General features: G+C 46.9%; 2 protein-coding genes across 2 annotated transcripts in view; both read left to right on the forward strand.

Moving 5' to 3' along the window:
• Nucleotides 1-19,714, forward strand: part of AP2B1 (adaptor related protein complex 2 subunit beta 1) — a 394,518-nt gene that overhangs the window by 285,910 nt on the left and 88,894 nt on the right. The window lies entirely within an intron of this gene.
• Nucleotides 1,164-14,121, forward strand: UNC45B (unc-45 myosin chaperone B). The gene is made up of 21 exons (XM_069791365.1): nt 1,164-1,272; nt 1,620-1,703; nt 1,839-2,008; nt 2,810-2,846; nt 3,184-3,359; nt 3,919-4,008; nt 4,515-4,682; nt 5,868-6,036; nt 6,322-6,492; nt 7,342-7,513; nt 7,880-8,180; nt 8,590-8,684; nt 9,355-9,496; nt 9,945-10,085; nt 10,279-10,406; nt 10,877-10,943; nt 11,317-11,430; nt 11,544-11,659; nt 12,009-12,126; nt 12,235-12,390; nt 13,301-14,121. The coding sequence occupies exons 3-21, from the start codon at nt 1,847-1,849 to the stop codon at nt 13,565-13,567; spliced, it is 2,790 nt and encodes a 929-aa protein (XP_069647466.1). The 5' UTR covers nt 1,164-1,272; nt 1,620-1,703; nt 1,839-1,846; the 3' UTR covers nt 13,568-14,121.

Below are 19,714 nucleotides of genomic sequence, written 5' to 3' on the forward strand. Positions count from 1 at the left end.
AATGTTAGCAGTACGAAACATAATTTTATTTTGTTGTTTAGTTTACTTGAAGTACCTGCAGTGCTGTTGCTTGTGAAAATGAAGCCTTTATTCTGGATAACTTGAGAAAGGCTGTGCTATATACACTGTGAGTACTGAAATGAAGAAAGCTGACCCTTCCCCTGTACCTAAAGCAACGTGGGAAGGGGTTTCTGGTGTGTTAGTCCAGGTGAGTCCTAGAAAAGCCACTGTACTGAGCTTATCCAAGGCAGAGATGGCCTCTTACACCCTCCACAGATGTGGTCCTTGTGCCTTGGACCTACCCCCAAACAGGTGAAGGTGTTTGAGCTGCCCTTGATGGAGCCGCCTGCAACTGCTGTGCAGGTGATGTGCTGTGAGGAACTTCCAAATTGCTTTGCAATCATCTCCTGCCCGGATACCAGGGATCAGGCAGTGCTGTTGGTGCAGCGTGAATAAAATAGGGGACCTGAACAGGGCAGTCTTGTGCTGATTCTTGCTGCATAAGATCAACAAGCCACCACACAGACCACCAGTATTAAATATAACTGGTTTGGTTTTTTTTCTTCGCAGTGTCTCAGTGTGGAAATGCGTTGTCTGCTATAGCTCAGCTCTGCAGCATAAGCCTGATGAGAGCAACTGAGTCAATACCAGTCAGCCCGTGCTCCCCTTGGTCATTTCCTGATCCCTATTTCTAATTTCCCCATTTACTTTATTGCTGGGATGCTTGTAGGTACACTCAGGGAGGCAAGGCCTGTGTTTTGGGGGAGGTAAGCTGCAAAGGAGAGTTCCTGATTTAATTTCCTGGGAAACAGGGGGGTTTGAAAGGCTCAGCTCTTTCAGAGCTCAGTGTTGCTCTGTCTACTGGTGTCATTCAAATTGAGACCCAAGACACTCATCACAGCAGTGGGCCAATATACTCCAGTACAGACATCTATGTTAGTCTGTGCCGGTGGGCTGCCAAACAAGGGCAGGTTGGCAGTGCTGGACATGGGTGGGATTCCAGCGGGGTGGGCTCCCAAAGGCCCTGCGAGGAGGAGGCAGGACTGGGTGCGAGTCGACGTTCAGTCCCAGGGTGTTCTGGAAGGTGCTGGGCACTGCTGCAGCTGCTGGCGTGGGGCCGCTTGTCCCTGAGGCTCAGCTGTCTCATGCTTCCCTAAATAGAAAGGGAAAAGGGTCTGAGCACTGCAATGGGGGTCAGCCATCCCAGCCGCGGGCTTTTTTTGGCATGAAACCCCCTCATTCCTGCTCCCCACACCCAGTGCAGCTCTGCAGGTAGAGGGAAGCTGGGATTTGCCCCAGTGGGTGGGAGAGGATCCCCTCTTGCTGCAAAGAGGTGCTGCCCGCTTGTATGCAGGTGTCCCCCCCCTGAGCTGGACTGGCTGCCGGGGGCCCTGGCTCAAAGCCTTCCCCAGGCACTATATAGCACAGGGGGGGACGAGGAGGAGGACAGGCTGCGGTGACAGGTGACGCTGACAGGCAGCAGGAGCTGCCAGGTCCTGCCCAAACTCGGAGTGGGAGGCGAGCTCTTTCCTGAGCCGCACGGACCCTCCGTGGTGCTGGCGGACTTCTTTAATTCTTACTTTTTTTGTTTTTCTTTCTTTTATTAACTGACTCCTAAGGATCTACGGCCCTGGGAAAAACTTCTGAGAAGCCACAGCCTTGAGGAGCAATTTAGGTCTTTGCTTTCAAAACTCTTCAGTCTGGTAAGCTGCTTTTATTAATGTGTGTGTTAATTATATGCTGGTCTCGTGGTGAAACTCAGCTTGATGGAGTAGGCAGGTGACCCTGGTGACACAGGCAGTTGAAAATGGGACACAAATTGATGTTTTTCCTTAAAGCTCTCCAGATGGAGGATCCCATCCAGCTGAAAGAGGAGGGCAATAAATATTTTCAGGCCAATGACTACGAGAAAGCTGTTCAAAGCTACACTCAAGCCATAAAGCTCAACAAGGACAAGGCGCTGCAGGCAGTGCTGTACAGGAACAGGGCAGCGTGTTTCCTCAAAAAGGTGAGAAAAGCTCCCAGCTTGCCTGGGTAGTGCTCAAGGGGAGGAGAGCAGGGAGGCAGCTAAGGGTGCTCGCCAGCTGCGGACTGTGTGGTTTGTCTGTTTATTGAATAGGGCGTTTGCAAACTGGTCTGAAATTTTGTTCTGGGCTTGTCCTGGAGCTGTAAAGCTGCCTCCCTGCTTCAATCCTGATGGGGCTGAGCACACCGGTTCAACTCAGAGATGGTCCCACTTAATCATTTTGAAGTAAAAGCTTTTGGCAGCCAGCCTGCTCCACACTTACGGGAGAGCTCTGTAAGCCATGGGTTGGGGTGCAGAGGTACTGCTCTTGCTGTCTGCTCCGGCACAAAAGAAGCAGACACAGATCTTTAGCAAAACAAAAAGTTATTAGCATCTGCACCATCATTGTCTCAGCTCCCTGCAGTCAGCTTGTAGCAACCTGCCGTGGGATTTTAGCAGATTGCTTGCGTCTTCCTGAATTGTCACTAACCCAGAAGTGACACCAGCCCAGAACAAGCTGCAGACAGGCTGTTGTGAGTATCCTGTCTTCTTTCACTGTCCATGATCTGCTGCTGCATCAGCAAGAGCATATGTTGTCTTGCCTGCATCACAGACCTTTTCCTCTTCCCCCCCATCAGTGATGAAAAGGCACCTAAACCCCCATCTTCCCTTGTGTAGGCTGCTGCTTGCTTCACTGGGGTGTCCTGTTAGTAAGTGGGAACAGAGAGGTCACAGTGTGCATCAGCAATGGGGACATGCCCTGTTATTCCACTGCTAACAAATCTCTCCTTTCTGGTTTAACAGGAGGAATATGCCAAGGCAGCTTCAGATGCATCTAGAGGTAAGGAGGGGGGTGTTTTGAGAAAGGACAGCTGCATTGCTGGGTATGCTCGCTCCAGCCTGCACTCACATCTGGTTTTGGGTCACTGTGGTCCTATTCTTTGGTGTCCACTAACACCCAAGTGCTGAGGCCACAAGGGAATTAATGGAGAAGGTACGAAAGAAGATGCACCTATTTGGTGCATCTGTGCAATTGGTGCCAATCAGGTACCCATTCGTTCACAATGTTACTAAGTATGTCTTAAGGAGCTGTAGTCACTGTAAAGCAAATCACAGTTTACACAGAGCATTTCCACGAAGCAAACTCTGATGCCTGATGTTTTGGATCACTTTCCCAGCTATTGACATCAATGCTTCAGATATCAAAGCCTTGTACCGGCGCAGCCAAGCTCTAGAAAAATTGGGGAAATTGGACCAAGCATTCAAAGATGCTCAGAAATGTGCCACCATTGAACCCCGCAACAAAAACTTCCAGGAGACCCTGAGGCGACTGGGGGCCAACATCCAGGACAAGGTAAATGCTGGGGGAGCAGTCCTGGGTTCACAGATGGGGTGTGGGAAGTCCTTGCTCTGGGTTACGCTGATGGATTGTTGGTCATATTGGAAACTCATAAAAATGGAGAGGGATAAATAGGCTCCATTAACTGGAAGTTCATACTTGATGCATGTAAATCTGAGGATCATATTGAATGGTTAAATTAAGAAGCGTGGCAGCTCACTCCTAAGGCTGGCCTGGTCCTGAATGTCTTGGTAAGGTCCTGGGAAGGAACTGGACCAGCTTTGGACTGGGTCTGGCAGCTGCCACGTTGACTTACCTTTATGGGGGTGCTGTGGAAAAGTCCTTGCATCACTAGGTACCATGAAGTATCAGAAATGATGGTTAGGGCTGGCTCTGCCCATGCCCACCAGTTTGAGGTGGGTAATTGACGCTGATCGCTGAGAAGTGATGCCTATTTTGTTATTCAGCTTAAACTGTCTGTGGTTTGAGGGTCTGTGGTGTCCCTGAAGTGATAGAAAATTGAGGAGCAATTTTCCTTTCCCTTTGATGCGCCATGCAATCTCTGTTGGCATAGCTACGCATTCAGTTCTCCACGGACTCGAGGGTACAGAAGATGTTTGAAATCCTGCTGGATGAGAACAGTGAGAAAGAAAAGCGAGAAAAGGTGAGAACTGTCCTGGACTTGACAGGACAAATTGCTGTTGTTTAACGTCAGAGGCAGCACCGAGGAGCGGAAGGCTGCATTCCCTTCCCCACCTTCCCCAGACAGAGCAGAAGGTAAGGAGCTGGGAGATGAACTGCACTCAGAGGGACAACTGAGAGGGGAAATGCCCCGAAGAGGCATCACCCTTGTGCAGTGGGAAGGTGGACCGACCTCCCAAAATTCCAAAGGTGGGATCAGACTGGAATTCTGCTCAGGCCCATCTCTGCCACCTTCCCCATGTTTCCCTCCAAGCAGTGACCCACTTTTCTTGGGCAGAGCAAAGCTGATCCCCGGATGGACCTGGAGAAACTGTCTGGTGGGGTCTGAACTGGTCTACTCCATCCGTCAGGAGATGGCCACCCCACAGCTCCCACTGGGACAATCCCAGAGCCTCACAGAAGTGTTTTGGAGGCTGCTGTGTTAGCAGGCTGTGCCGCTGACCCCTGGTTCTTCTGTCTCCCACCCAGGCTGCAAACAACCTCATCGTCCTGGGGCGGGAGGAAGCGGGTGCCGAGAGGATTTTCCAGAACAACGGGGTCAGCTTGCTGCTGCAGCTGATAGAAACCAAAAATGCTGACCTGATCCTGGCAGCTGTCAGGACGCTTTCGGGCATGTGCACAGGACATAAGGCTCGTGTAAGTAATGGGGTCCTTGAGACTTCTACTGCTATTGCCTTGCACCTGGGGGAATGGAAAATTGCAATAGTTCACGATGTTTGTGTACCGTGGGGATTTCTTCTCTTCCTCCTGGTTCTTGCAGGAAAAAATGAAATCCTACAAATCAAATTTTAAATTTGAGGGTGGGGGGGGAATACAAATAATTATGCGAGTGGGGTTAACACAGACTATTGAAACTGTCCCTGTTACTGTGCTCCTCATCTACGGGGTCAAAGCTGTATGTGTTCCTTACGGTGCCTTCATGTGTGCTGGTGAAGTAAAATTTACACTGAGTTGTTACCACAGAAGTGGTGAGCATGGCTGGGTCAAATCCACGTCCTTCAGAGGTCTCAGAAAAGCAACTAATAACAACTAACTTTGGGGAAGTTTTGTCCAAGGCTTAGATGAAGGAAAGCAGGAAGGATCTACAAGAAAGTTAAGGTTCCTGGGAAGGGTCCCAAGGCAAGTTGCTGGGGTCTCTGAGCCAGCTAATATCTGACTCTATACCAAGACAGTTGTTATAGTGTAAAACAGCTCATAAGAAGCCCTGTCTGTGTTACATGGTTGGAAGCAGGACATGGATATGTGCAAAATGAATATGCCTGTCAGTGTAATGGTGCAAAGGAGTGAGGGGAACTAAGACATAACAAAAATAAAATCTACTGGATAAAAATCCAGTGCAATGGAGACCTATTTTCTTTTTCTGAAACATTAACTGTTGTCATATGCAAAAAGGCTGTTCTGCAAAGCCCACTAGGTCAGTGTGTTTCTGAACATGCCTCCCTTGAATTACTGAAGTGCCACCATGCATGGGGACAGGTTGTGTGATGACACTGGGTTTGCTCACAGCCAGGATGGGGTTTGTGCACTAAACAGGCTCTTTGTTAACAGCCTTGCATGAAGGCCTCTTCCAAACCCAGCCACACTCTTCTCAACGTCCTTGTTGGAAATAGATTGTTGCATTACTGGCAAATCTAGATTTTAGGAGTTGTCTTATAAATGAAAATAAGAGTGAAAAGCAAACTGTGTCTTGTACTGGCTTGGGATTCACCCAGGAAAATACCAGGAGTGTGTAAGCTGAGGCTGACCTTTCTAAATCATGCAGGAAGGGAAGGCTTGTACCCTTTGCTAACAGCTGCCTTGCTCTCTCCTTTCTGAGGCCAGGCTACCGCCATTCTCCATTACCTGGGCATCGACAACATTTGCATGTGGATGTCTGTAGACAATGAAGAAATCTCCCTGGCTGTCTGCAACCTCCTGCAGACCATCACTGACTGCTTGTTGGGCCAAGGGAAAGAGGAGCATCACGGGAAGGAGGAGGCCGTAGTGCTAGGTAATGGTGCATGACCTGGTGGTCCTTCAGTCTTGCTGGAGGAGAAGCGGGGTGAGCAGGGAGGGCTCTGCTCCTGGGATGTCCACCTTATTCCTTGTTCTCTGGTGAAGCGGGGTCTTTACCCTTCAGCTGTCCAGGATGACAAACTGCACACAGCTCTTATTCTCATCGTGTTAACTTACCTATGTTCCAGCTGCACAATGGCTTTCAATGGTTTTCACTGGGTTTATCAGCTTTTGAAGAGAATTTCTTGTAACTGGCTGCTACTGTCTTGCTTCTGAGTAGATACTAAAAAAGATTTGAGGATGATCACAATGCGTTTGCTGGATATGCTGGTCAGTAAGGAAGTATCTGGGCAGGGACGAGACCGAGCTCTCAACCTCCTCAACAAGAATATACCGAGGAAAGACCTGAAGGACCATGACAACAGCAGGACCATCTTTGTCATCGACAATGGTGAGTCCTTCCTCTCCATCCTGTTCTGGTTTGGGAGATGTGGAGCTGCGTATTCTTGCCTGAATACCTGTAGAAATGATCCTCTCTATAAAATAAATCCTCTCTGGCTTTTTTTGTTGTTGTTGTTCATGCAAGCCTAGAGCAAAGTAAGACTTGGCAGGAAACAGTATTGAGATTAAGAGAAAAAAACTGTGTATGAGAACAAGAATTTTTCAGTTTTGAAAGGACTGACTTAACTTCTCTGGTTAGTTTATTCCAATGTATTTGCTAATGTTAGGAGGATTTGGGTTGGATAAATGGTCTAGCTTAGGAAGAGATGAGCACCCACTGCACTTGCTGGATCCTTAAACTGGTCATATCTAAGACTGGAAGGGGGTGAGGAATTTGTGTGGCATGTGTTTTTATACTAATTCCAATGCATGTGTATGTTACCATTTTGGTGGAAGTTTTTTAGTAACACTTTAGCAAAAGGAGGGTTAAGACATCCACAATCACTTGAAAGTCAATGACTTTTCCTCAGTCAAAGCCTCCAGCCTTGGAGGTCAGTAGGTTTAATGCCTCCTGATAAAAATAACTGATCCAGCCAGGGACCAAACGCACAGTTTTGCTTATCTTACCCGAGAGCTGGATAAAAGTCTGATGCTGCAAAGCTGTAATCTCACAAGTAGAAGCTCTTCCCCAGTAAATATCCCAGTGTCGTCTTTGTTTAAGGCTTATGTGATTAGGCTGCAAAATGATGGAAAACCATCCAAGCCAGCTATTTCACTGCAAGAAACCAACAAATAGTATCTTGAGTTTTTTGTACAGTCCCTCTCCCCTCTAACGGCCATATCCCTCCATTGTTTCCAGGCTTAAAAAAGATACTGAAAGTGGTGGGCCAGATTCCTGAGATGCCTGACAGTCTGCCGCTGACAGAGAACACCCAGCTGACTGCCTCCGTCCTCCTAAATAAACTTTATGATGACCTGCGCTGTGACCCAGAGCGTGACAACTACCGGGTGATCTGTGAGGAGTACATCAAGTGAGTCAGGGCTGGCTTACTGGGGCTGAGCTGGCCCAGAGGCATGGGAGCAGGAGGGTTTAAGGATGAGATGAGGCACTTGCAATCCACTTAGATGCCAAATTGAGGTCCTGGGAGACAATGATTTGCTTGAGATCCTGCTGGATCCTTCAGCTGGGATCCTCAGATCCTGGATCACAGCCTTTATATGAATTTGGGCTCAGCTGTGTCCCAAATACATACATATATATATATATATACACACACATATACATATTTCAGCAGTGGAGCTTGGCTCTCAATCTGAGGGAGGACGTTCGCTGCCCAAGGGAATGAGAACTGTAAGCAACTACTGTTCCACATGCTGACTCCCTCTGTCCCATGCAGGAGCAAAATTGACCCACAGGACATGGATAAGACACTCCATGCCATCCAGATGGTGTCTGGAGTTCTGCAAGGGCCCTTTGACTTGGGCAACAAGCTGCTTGGCATGAAGGGAGTCATGGAGATGATGGTTGCCCTGTGTGGGTCCGAGAGGGAGATTGACCAGCTGGTGGCTGTAGAAGCCCTCATCCATGCCTCCACTAAGCTGAGCCGGGCCACCTTCATCATTTCCAATGGGGTGACGCTCCTGAAGGAGATCTACAAGAAGACCAAGAATGAGAAGATCAAAATCCGAGCCCTGGTGGTAAGGATGGCAGGCCCTGCCTCTATCGCCTGCCACACTCACCAGCTTAACCCTGGACTTGGGGCAAGGGGGAGGTCCTGGGAACATGTTGGGTTCAGTCACCTCAACTGGGGAATGGTTTATGGTGCTTCCCCCTACAAGAAAGGGGGAGATGGCAGATCAGGAGAATACATGGACTGTTGGTAACTTTGAAGGCAAAACTGGTTAGTCTTCTATTAAAGACATCCAATAAGAGCAAAAAACCTTACTTTGCTCTGCTACAAGTTGAATGATCTACTGGGTATTAGAATGCTTCCTCTTTGTTAGACCTGACTTTAAACTTTAGATATGGGATTAGGCTGTTTTGGGGCAGCAATGCTAGAGGATTAATCAACCTTTCTCACTGGTGTACCTTCTTCATTCTCCTCAGGGTCTCTGCAAGCTGGGCTCAGCAGGAGGTACAGATTATGGACTGCGGCAGTTTGCTGAGGGCTCCACTGAGAAGTTAGCCAAACAGTGCCGAAAGTGAGTGACTTTACTTTTTTCTTCTGTTGTTCCATACTTTGCAAAATACAATATGCCCCTTTCCCCAGAGATCCTGCCTGCATATTGCCTTCATTTACTGTTGCTGCCTAACAGCTGACAGTGCCCCCAGAGGCATTGCACTGGAACCTGGAGTTCTTCTGTGCCTCAAGCAACCATATATTCCTCCTGCCTCAAGAATGAGATAAGCCTTCTCCCTCCCTCACTTCCCCTGTGAGACACCAGGCATGGTGCCAGCATGGTACAGCTTAATCAAGTGCTATCTAGAATATGCACAAGTACCTTCTGAAGGTGAATTTACCAGGTGAACTAGCCAAGGGGGTGGGATGGATTTAAGAAGTGACAGAATGGGTGATTATTGCTGCTGGCACTGGATAGCAGGGCATCATGTGTTTCATGTGATGGTGAAGGCAAAGCAGTGCTGAGCAGCTGTCCTGGTCTGTCCCTGCAGCATTTAGATCCCTTAAGTTGGGCCATGGGAGGAAGGTCGCGTCTCGAGGGAAGAAGCACCCACAGTCTTTAGTTGCTGTAGCAAAACCCAAGTACATTTTTGGGCCTGAAACCATCTTAACAGCTGTTTTTTCCTTCCTCTTCTCCCAGAGAAATCAGTCCTGGCTCCTGAGATAGAAATGCAGATGTTTTTCTTTTCCAGATGGTTGTGCAACACTAGCATTGATGCCCGGACCAGGAAGTGGGCTGTGGAAGGGCTGGCGTATCTAACCCTTGATGCAGATGTGAAAGATGACTTTGTTGAAGATGAGCTAGCCCTGCAAGCTATGTTTGAATTAGCCAAGGTCTATCTCCTTACCTTGTTCCCTCATTCCTCTGGCAGCATCAAGTTCTCTCAGCTCTCCAGCCCAATGCTGTCTCCCCAGGCAGGAGGAGCTGTGACCCCAACCCCTCACCTCTACTTTATCAAAACTTCAGTTTTGCCTGTGCCACGGAGATACCTCAAGGCTGTTATCATCCTGCTCTTCTTCCAAGGCTGAGGAAGGTTGCTTCTACCTTTACTGTCAGCAACTGCATGAAAACCAAAGGCATCAAGGTGTTGACAGCATCTGATGATGTCAAACAGCCTGTTGACCATAAAAACTTTTGGTTTTCCCTGCACTGGGCTATAAAGCTGGGGATAAGGCTAAGAACGCTTCAGCTAGTGTAAACCACCACAATGGCAGTCCTAAGGGACCTGTTTCCTTGCTGTGTCCTCCTCACCCTCACATAAACTTTTATTTTTGCATGCAGACAAGCGACAAGACTATCCTGTATTCTGTGGCTTCTGCACTGGTGAACTGTACCAACAGCTATGATACCAAGGAGCTGGTCCCAGAGCTGGTGCAGCTGGCAAAATTCTCCAAGCAGCATGTGCCTGAGGAGCATCCAAAGGTAGGTTGTCTACAGCCGGGGAGCTGGGAGGAGATGCTTGGATCTCAAAGCTTTCTTTGGTGTATCCATTGGCACAGACCTCAGGTCTCCTGTCTCTGAGGCTGAAATTGCTTTGCTCTCCAACCAGGTTTGGCTGTAGTCAGCGGGATGGCAACTACTAAGGGGCTAATCCCTTTCCAATGTCTCCCCTCAGGATAAGAAGGATTTTGTGGTGAAGCGGGTGAAGCGGTTGCTGAAAGCTGGCGTCGTCTCTGCCTTGGCCTGCATGGTGAAGGCAGACAGTGCCATACTGACAGACCAGAGCAAGGAGCTCATCGCCAGGTACCTTCATTGCTGTCGTGGGAGCCAGGAGTGCTGGCCAGCCACGTGCCACTGAGATGGGCACCTGGGCTGGCTCCTTGCTTCGTGGGATGGTGCATTCTGCCTATGGGGGAGGGATGAAAGGGAGATGGAGAAAAGATTTAAATCCAAAGTTTTTCTTAAGCAATGTCACAAAAATCCATGTTCTGACCTTGAAGCTGGCTTACAGGGCTGCCTTCCTAGGATGCATTTTGAATTTCTAGTCCTCTGTACTGGTTTTGGCTGGAACAGAGTTCATCTTAGAGGCCTGGAAACTTTTCTATGCCATTTGTTGCTCCTTCCTAGAGTGCTGTGGGCACTGGGTTAAACATCTGGAATTTACCTGGTGGATCTGGCACCCCTGCAAAACTGTAGCCCCCTTCCATGAGGGATGTGGGTTGTTATTGCCTTCCCGTGTGGCTGTTTCACTAAGTGATGCTGTGCTTCTGCAGGGTGTTTCTTGCCTTGTGTGAAGACCCCAAGGACCGTGGGACTATTGTCGCTCAAGGTGGTGGAAAGGTGATTACTTTTATGTTTGCAGCCCAACCTGATGTGCAGTTAATGTCCGCTGGGAGCCTATGATATGTCTACAGTGAGGGAAGGTGACAGAAAAGCATGAGCTGTCTTGGTGGCCCCTGGGGCCCAGACTGACACTCCAGTCCTATCTCTGCAAGCCTCCAAAGAAGCAATCTTCTTTAAACAGCTGTGTGTGAGCTACAAGCTCTGGTGTCGTGCCTATTTGAGAACAAAAGCAAGACATCGCTGTGGGCTACAGTCCAGACCCACTTCTTCAACAGACACATCTTTAGGATATTTTAAAGTTATTTTGGTATATTAAGGCAAACCTGTAAATCTTCTCACAAGCATTGAATGGTTTCCTGTGTGTCACTAGGCCCTGATACCTCTGGCTGTGGAAGGCACAGAAGTTGGCAAGATAAAGGCTTCTCACGCTCTGGCGAAAATTGCTGCAATCTCCAATCCAGACATGGCATTCCCGGGAGAGAGGGTAAGCTTAAAAAAAAAAAAAACCACCAAAAAAACCCCTTTTAATTCCTCTAGCAAATGAAAATTGCCAAGATCTGAGAGCTGGAAAAGCAGTGACATGCCTTTTCTTCTTAGGTGTACGAGGTGGTGAGGCCCCTTGTCAGCCTGCTGAACACTGAGAGGGATGGCCTCCAGAATTACGAGGCTCTGTTAGGTCTCACTAACTTTTCAGGAAGAAGTGATAAACTTAGGTGAGTTTAACTGCTTTTTGACCTTCTTTCTTCCCCAGGAGTGAATGTGAATTTCAGTTCAATGCTTTTCTTGTAGGACTATGAAGACTGGTCAGGTTGAGCTACCTTTGGCAGAGCTGCAAAGGTCTCAGACCTAAAAGATTAATAAAATAGCTGGGAAAACGAAAGTGGCACACTTTCCTCAGAAAGAGGAAAGACATGAACCTAATCTGCATAGGGAATGAACCACATGTCATGAGCTCCAGGGCACTGATTTGTTTCAAGGCTTTTCCCTGTCTGCAGTTAATATTTTTTAAGTTGGTTATTGCTTGTCCCATGATGTATTTTATTTGACTGCTCTTCAACACAGGATGAAGATAGTCAAAGAGAGGGCCCTGCCAGATATTGAAAACTATATGTTTGAGAATCATGACCAACTTCGGCAGGCAGCCACAGAGTGCATGTGCAACCTGGTGGTCAACAAGGAGGTAACTCACTGGGCATCTTAAACTTGACTGTGTGTACCAGTTCGCGAGCCCCTGTGATGAGGCATTCCTACTCGTGTTATCTCTGGATATCATGAGGAATTTTTTTAGGTGCAAGAGCGTTTTGTGGCTGATGGAAATGACCGGTTGAAGTTGGTGGTGCTACTGTGTGGTGAGGATGATGAGAAAGTCCAGGTTGCAGCAGCCGGAGCCCTGGCCATGCTTACAGCAGCACAAAAGAAACTCTGCTCTAAGATGACTGAAGTGGTAAGACCGTAAGTCTGATTATTGGCAGTGTAGACATACCCTTGAAGGGGCCTGGCTCAGTCATGAAAATGCCTCTCAAAAGGAAGAGGTAGTCTACCAGTTTGATAGTGAGGAACTTGGTGAAGTTGAGACCTATGTGTGCATGCTTCTAGTCCATCCCTGCACAAAGTAAACCAGCCTGCCTTATACTAGACTTCATCTCAGAGCTGGAACACTTCTATATAGCCATTCCTCAAGCTAAGTCCTGGATGCTAACTGTCAAGCAAGGTTAGGAATGCAGAATATTATTCTATAGGCCCTCAAAGCTTTTGATACATAACCTGAAATCCAAACCTGGTTTCACTCAGAAGTGAGAAAAGCTTGATAGTCCACCTATTGAGCTTTACAGATCCCAAACCATCTCCATTTCCTGCACAGATCTGTAGGTCCTGAGAACTCAGACCCTGCACAGCTGAGTATCTGTGAAGAGCTGAGGTTGAGAACTCATGAACCCTGTTGTGTTGCACACATGCTGATGTTGGACACTGGGGCTTGTTAGAATAAAAATGATTAATCAAGCCAAAGGAGGGGCTCGGGAAGATCAGTGGAGGGAGTGGGTGGTCTGCTGCTGGTCATCTCAGCTGTGTTAATACTCTGATCAGATTCTTTGCACAGAGATCATGCAACAGCCTAAACCTGAAATGTGTTTCATATGGTGCTAGTGTCATGAAAGCTTCTGACTTTAGCATAACAAAAAACAGGTTCAAAAGTTTGGAGTCAGGTTTCCTTAGTTAAAGAATCAACCGTACCTGACATGAGTATTGAAGAGGGGAGTCCCTGTGCTTCCTTCTGCTGAGACATGCCTTGCCAAACTTGCATTCTTGGCTGAGGTATTCTTTCAATCAATACTAATGATCTCTCTCCCTTGAAGACCACCCAGTGGCTTGAAATCCTGCAGAGGCTCTGCTTGCATGATAACATGAAAGTACAGCATCGAGGGCTGGTCATTGCTTTCAACTTAATCAGTGCTGACAAAGAGCTAGCGAAGAAGCTGGTGGAGTCAGAGCTCCTAGAGATCCTGACATACATCGGCAAGCAAGAAGATGACCCCAAAAAGCAGCACATCATTAACGTAGCACGTGATTGCCTCACAAGGTGCATGGATTACGGTCTGATCAAACCTCTATCTCAGGCATGAGGAGATGAAAAGCACCAAAAAGGGCTGAATGTGGGGAAAAATGCTACCGAGAAATGTGGAAAACTGAGAGCTGGGAGGAAAATCTAGCACTATTGTCAAGGCATGGAATAGTTTGTGGACAACTTCGGAGGATCAGAAGCTGTATGAGGAAAAGGGGGACATTTGCCTGGGAAATTTGGAAAGTGTCCATTTGAGTAATTCCCAAATGGTATAAATCCTTTCTTTGCCCCTGTTCAGCTGATAACGATGAAGGCTTCAAGGCCTAGCTGTAAAAGAGGTGGTTATGTTGGAAATGTGGCAGAGTGCTGTTGGAAGGAAACTCAACTGAGCTGAAATCTGTCCTGCATCCATCTACAGCTCCTGGTACTTCTGGAATTCCTAGCAATGGTGAAGCAGGGAGGGTTAAATGCCTTCTATTCTGTAGTCAGAAAATAGGTTGGGTTTTAGCTGTATGCTTTTTTGTTCATTTATGGTAACTTTTAAACAGCCTTAAGTGGTGTGCCACAGTGTGAGGGTGGTGGATGAACTCTTAATAAATTCACTACTTTGTTCCATGTGGAATTCCTGTTCTGCTTTTATAAAGCAAATGGAGAATCTAAGGCAACTCCAACTTGCAGCCTTGCATCACACCCAGGAAGCTAGAATAATTGTGCCACAGGCTGAATTTTTACCACTTGTGAAATATCCAACCCTGCTCAAAACATGTGAAGTCGCCATAAAAGGCTGTACAAGGAGGTGGCACTAATGGGTTAAGCTGAGGTTCACACTGGGACACAGTGTTTGGCTCAACAGGGAATGTTGAAAATCTCATTTATGGAAGAAGTGGAATGAGAAGCAAACACACCAGTTGGTCATCACATTAAACTTTATTATATAAATGTTTGCATTCACATGATAGGTGTGGCATGATTAAGTGTTGAGGTTTGGGGGTTATGAAAGGAACCGGAGATAGTCTTTCCTTGTATGTTGATTAAGGAAAAAAGATGGAAAGTGCCTCTAGATTCCTGAAGTCAGAAAAGCAAGAAATTTTAAGCTAATAGGTTTGACAGCCTAATGGCAAATTTGTCTGGAGGCCGATTCCAGCTGTGTACAATGTTGTCTTGTAACCACATTCAGTTAAATCACTGGTGCTTTATAATCACACTAGGAGGATATTGGACTGTTCTTCCAAACCAAATGAATCACAGGTCATTCTGTGATGGAAGACAATATGGTTTGTTTTCAACCAGCCTTCAGTTTTGGATACCCAGTTTTAGGAATTTTGGATCTGTCTTTCAAAAGTATTTAGCACCTAACTCTATACAGAGAGTTTTATCTAACCAGCATGTCTGAAACCAAGAAAAAAAATGCTATTGGTATCTAAGGGCAGTTATACAAAGTTTTCCTTCCTCCACTAAAGCTCCTCTTTGGAGCAACTGGGTTCTTGTAACCCATACTGACTGTTGCTGAAATTGACTGGGGAAACTATTTCTGTAAAAGCCATTTGTTTGTATTTCTTAGCTAAAACATGGACAGAAGGCCCCATTTTTACTTTCCTAGATATCTGAATAGAGGCTGTGTTTTAAAAACAATGGCTTCTAACACCGGATGCCTATGCTGTTTGGTAACTTTTGTGAGCTGTGCTATGAGTATGGGAGTGAGCTGGTAAAAGCCAGAAAGTCTTCCAGTTTCCTGTCTTGGCGTAGTGGCTTTCACTTGGCAATGCACCTGCATGCAGTCAAAGGCTGAGCATCAGGTTTTGCAAGTCCTTGAAAGGAGCCTTCAGGGAATGATGTAATTCTACTGACATTCAAAGTATCTCTTTTCTCTCCATTATTGAAACTTTACATTTGATTTAAAACAGACTGTAGAGGCTTCTCAAGAATGTCTGGGCTTTTAGAGAGGACCAGCCATTAGAAAGGAAATCCTTCTACTTCAGATACAGAGTAAAAAAATTTCAAACATACATAACCATTGACCTACTGGGGCCTTGTTGGGATCCTATGTGGTTACCTGTTCTCAGTTCTCAAATAACAAGTGTAGATTTAAATTAGCTCTGGATGCTACACAGACCAATATATTTCTTAAAATTTCCTTCTGAAACAGAAAGGGTTGAGGAATAATACCAAACACAATGCTGCTTTCTCAATGGACACTGTCAAGAATAGATGCTCCTCTAGCCTTCCCTCTGTTTTTCTTAATAATACATTTGACTTCTTAATTTCTAATGCTAGTATTCCACAGTATGCTCTTACTTCTTCATCTCTGTAGCACAGAATAGCAATATCTTTCTCAGAGTAACCCTTTTTAAGATATGTACAACAATGTTCTGCCACATACTTTGCTATACCATTTCTGACTACTTTGCTGAGCACATGTGGCTCTGCAGAATAACCTTTCCAAATATTGATTAGGAATTTTTAGGGTAGTGTACTTTACAATCATTTCCATATTTTCTTTTGTACAGCTATAGATACTGACAGCATTACAAACCACTTTGGTTAGTGACTTGACAGGATCCATGCCATGCTGCTTCTGGAAGACCAGTCGAGAAGGAGTGACTTGTCTGTAAGCAGTCCAAGAAAATCCAGAAAAAGCCAGGCTCAGGGAGATGTTGTGATGAAGTTAGAGTCAAGGCTTTGTTACGGCAATCACCTTCCCTATCTCAGAAATTCTGTGCTTCATAAATTATGTGCTTCACATCATTAAAGCTTGCCTTCTAAAAGGCTACTCTTGTCACAGCTTGGCAAATGTTTTTCTGCCTACAGAAGAGATACAAATAGATTAAAAACAATCTCTGCATTGCAAACTATTGGTTATACTTGATCAGAACAAAGTGAACGCCCATGATATTGAAGTCATATTTATTAGTAGATGCTCAGGATTTCAGCAAAAGGATTTGAGCATTACTCAAAACACATCCCAACTACATACTTTAAACACTGCAGTGGTGGTGCACCAAATAGCAGTTGTGGTTTAACCCCAGCTGCCAACTGAGAACCACCCAGCTGCTTGCTCACTCCCCCCAGGTGGGATGGGGAGAGAATCAGAAGGGTAAGTGAGAAAACTTGTGGGTTGAGTTAAAGACAGTTTAATAGGCACATCAAAAGCTGCACATGCAAGCAAAGCAAAACAAGGAATTCATTCACCACTTATTGTCGGCAGGCAGGTGTTCAGCCATCTCCAGGAAAGCAGGGCTCCATTACGCTAATGGTGACTTGGGAGGACAAAATACCATCACTCTGAACATCCCACCTTCCTCCTTCTTCCGCAGCTTTATATGCTGAGCATGATGTCATATGGTCTGGAATATGGGTCAGTTGGGGTCAGCTGTCCTGGCTGTGTCCCCTCCCAACCTCTTGTGCACCCCCAGCCTCCTTGCTGGTGGGGTGGGGTGAGAAGCAGCAAAGGCCTTACTGAGATCTAACCTGTGACAGGAGCACAGCTTATTTTCAGTAGCATAGATTTGCCTTCCATGTGGCCAAATATTAAGCCAGAGAGCTGCAGGAGACAAAAACTCCAATGAGCATCTCCTCCAGCTTTGAGACAGGAGACAAGTTTCCTGCCTTGTCTGCCTCTCCTCTGAGTTAGCTCTGCTGAGGAACGTAGCTCTGCTTCTTGTAGCTTTGAGTTATGGTAAAACTAAAGCAGCAAGGACGTTAGTGTGTGCTAATTTTTGCTACCAGCTGGAGGAATTTTCCCATCCAGTTCCATGAGCATGCCTCTAGCTTGCTGCAACAGGACAGCCTGGCCGACTGCTGAGATCTCAGACTCCCTCAGTGTGACAGAAGAAAAGGACTTACCCCATCTCTTCTTCTTAGCTCTAGGCTAAAACATCAATATTTGAAATATCAATTTTAAATATTTAAGGATTTAAGTCCCAGAATTATGTGCAGTAGAAATGGGGTACAAAGCATCCAGAGTCTGTTACCTGCTTTCGTCTCTGCCCCCTCCCTCTATTAAAATCTAGGAGAAATGAAAAGTACTTTTTTGCTGGTTTCACTTCTCTGCCGGTTTTGTTTTCTTCTCCTCTGTGTTTCCTGTGACGAAGTACTAGTGTCCACAGACTTCACGGGATCTTTCTAGCTCTATCTGAAGTTCAAAACCAGTTTTTGCTGGGAGTTCAGCCTTCCGGAGCTATTACTTCCCTCCCGCTGGCACTCTTCTAGTGGCTAGGCCATATCAGAGGAGACAATTGAAAAAGATAGTTTAGAAGAAATCCCCCAACTTACAGCATTTACATACATCATTGCTTGTTCAGTCTGAAAAGTTGTTGTTCCATTAAACCTCCAGAGCTGCAAAGTCAGAGATACAGTTCTGGAACCTGGGAAGCAGGATAGCAAGCTAGAAAGTCCCATTCAGAAGATATGGTCTGAGTATTTTCATTTGCAACGTGAAATTCAATTTTCTTACTTTTTTGTACTGACAAAGCATGCTAAAGCTAATAATTTTATACTGAAATCATGATCATATACAATTTTCAGATGAAATAACTGAAGTTATGGATTAAAACCGTCTCATAACTTTTCCCCGTGAAAGTGATCCATGCAGGGGGGCACTTTGGAGCACTCTCAGTGTCGCCTCCCTCCGTGGGACAGAATTCCGGCAAAGGCACTGAGACTGGGGCAACAGTGAGGACTGAGAACAGGGAAGGTTGTGGGCTTGACTGCAAAGCCTTGAGAAGCCTCGCACAGCAGTGGCTGAGTGTGCCCATGGTATCTGCTCAACTAAGTTGTGTAGTTTTTTGAGGGGAGGTGAGAGAAAATGAAATAGTGTGGAAAAAGAGCAAGCTAGCGCTAGACTACAGAAACTTGCCTGCAGGACAGGAAGGAAAGAGGAATGTATTCTGCAGGCAGGATTACACCTTCATGAACACATAAAAATGCTTTTTAGCTTTTGATTCCATACGGTGTAAAAGAGTCCCCTGGTCAACCCCCTTGGCAGGAGCCGGTGCTATACCCCCCATTCCTTGCCTTGCCCCTTGTGTTCTCCTTTCTCTCCCTCTCCCTTCAGAATGCATTCTGGTGTCCCAGGCTCCTCTTTATTCATTACAAAGCACAGTTTTTTCCAGTTTAATTTTTCACAGTGCCCACCATGCTTAAGTGAAGACTTCCCTACCTTCCTTGCAGATTTCTCCTCTGTAGGCTGCACAGAGACAGAATGAAACCCACAGCTGTATGGGTGAGTTAAAAAGCTTTGATTTCTTGAACTCTGAGTCTCCCTACGTACTTACTACCTCACTGGGCTGTCTTTGCCCCTCAGATTGGATCCTCCTCTTGATCCCGCACAGAAAGGTCCCCAGCAGGGTCAGAAACCCCGTCCCCAGGAAAACCAGGTGAAATACATCTCCTGAAAAAGGAATGCATGTTACACAGGAATTTCTTGCAAACTGCTGCCCATCAAGAGGAACCGAGTTACTGCTTTAGAAGAACAGGATGAAGTTACCCATCTGGCCTTAAACAAGCAAGCATTTTAACTTATATATTGAATCATGACACCTTCCCTTCCAAAGCACCTTCTGTTCAATTGTTGGAATATTTTTATTTTACTTCTCCCACTTTTTTTTGTTTTGTTTTATTTCTTCCCTCTTTTTTTTTTCCTCAGTTGTTTTCACGGTGATACCAGACTCGTCACGCAGCCCCTTTGCCGTGGAGCCGTTGCTTCGCGATATGAGCCGGTCCCTCAGGACTGGACGGCGTTTGAGGCAGTGTCTTATCACCGCCTTCTGCCTCGGCTCAGCAAGTCTTGTCGCTGAGGAAACGGAAGAGAGAAACCACAGCGGCGGCCGCCAGAAGGGAAAGTCCGCGCTCCTCCGGGGCCGGGCCTTCCGTCTCCTCAGGGCGGGAAACGCTCGCACCGCCCCGAGCTCCGCTAACGCGCCTTTCTATTGGCGCTCACCCGGGCTCGCCAGCGGGACCGCGCGGCGCTATTGGCTGTCGGCCGCCGGGTGGGTGGGACAAAGGCGGGCAGCGCCGCCTGGGCGTGGCTGGGCCTGCGTGAGCGGTGTGGGGTGAGGGCGGCTGCAGCAGGACATGGCGGCTGGGGGCTGAGGAGGGGCTGGGGGGACCAGGGTAGGGCAGCTGAGGGCTCGGGGTGTGGGGGGACGGGGCCAGAGAGGCTGAGGGGGTGCGGAAGGGGCTGATGGGGGGGGGTGAACCCGACGGAGGT

This window comes from Haliaeetus albicilla, chromosome 9, assembly GCF_947461875.1.
Source record: "Haliaeetus albicilla chromosome 9, bHalAlb1.1, whole genome shotgun sequence".
In the NCBI taxonomy this organism is placed as follows: Eukaryota; Metazoa; Chordata; class Aves; order Accipitriformes; family Accipitridae; genus Haliaeetus; species Haliaeetus albicilla.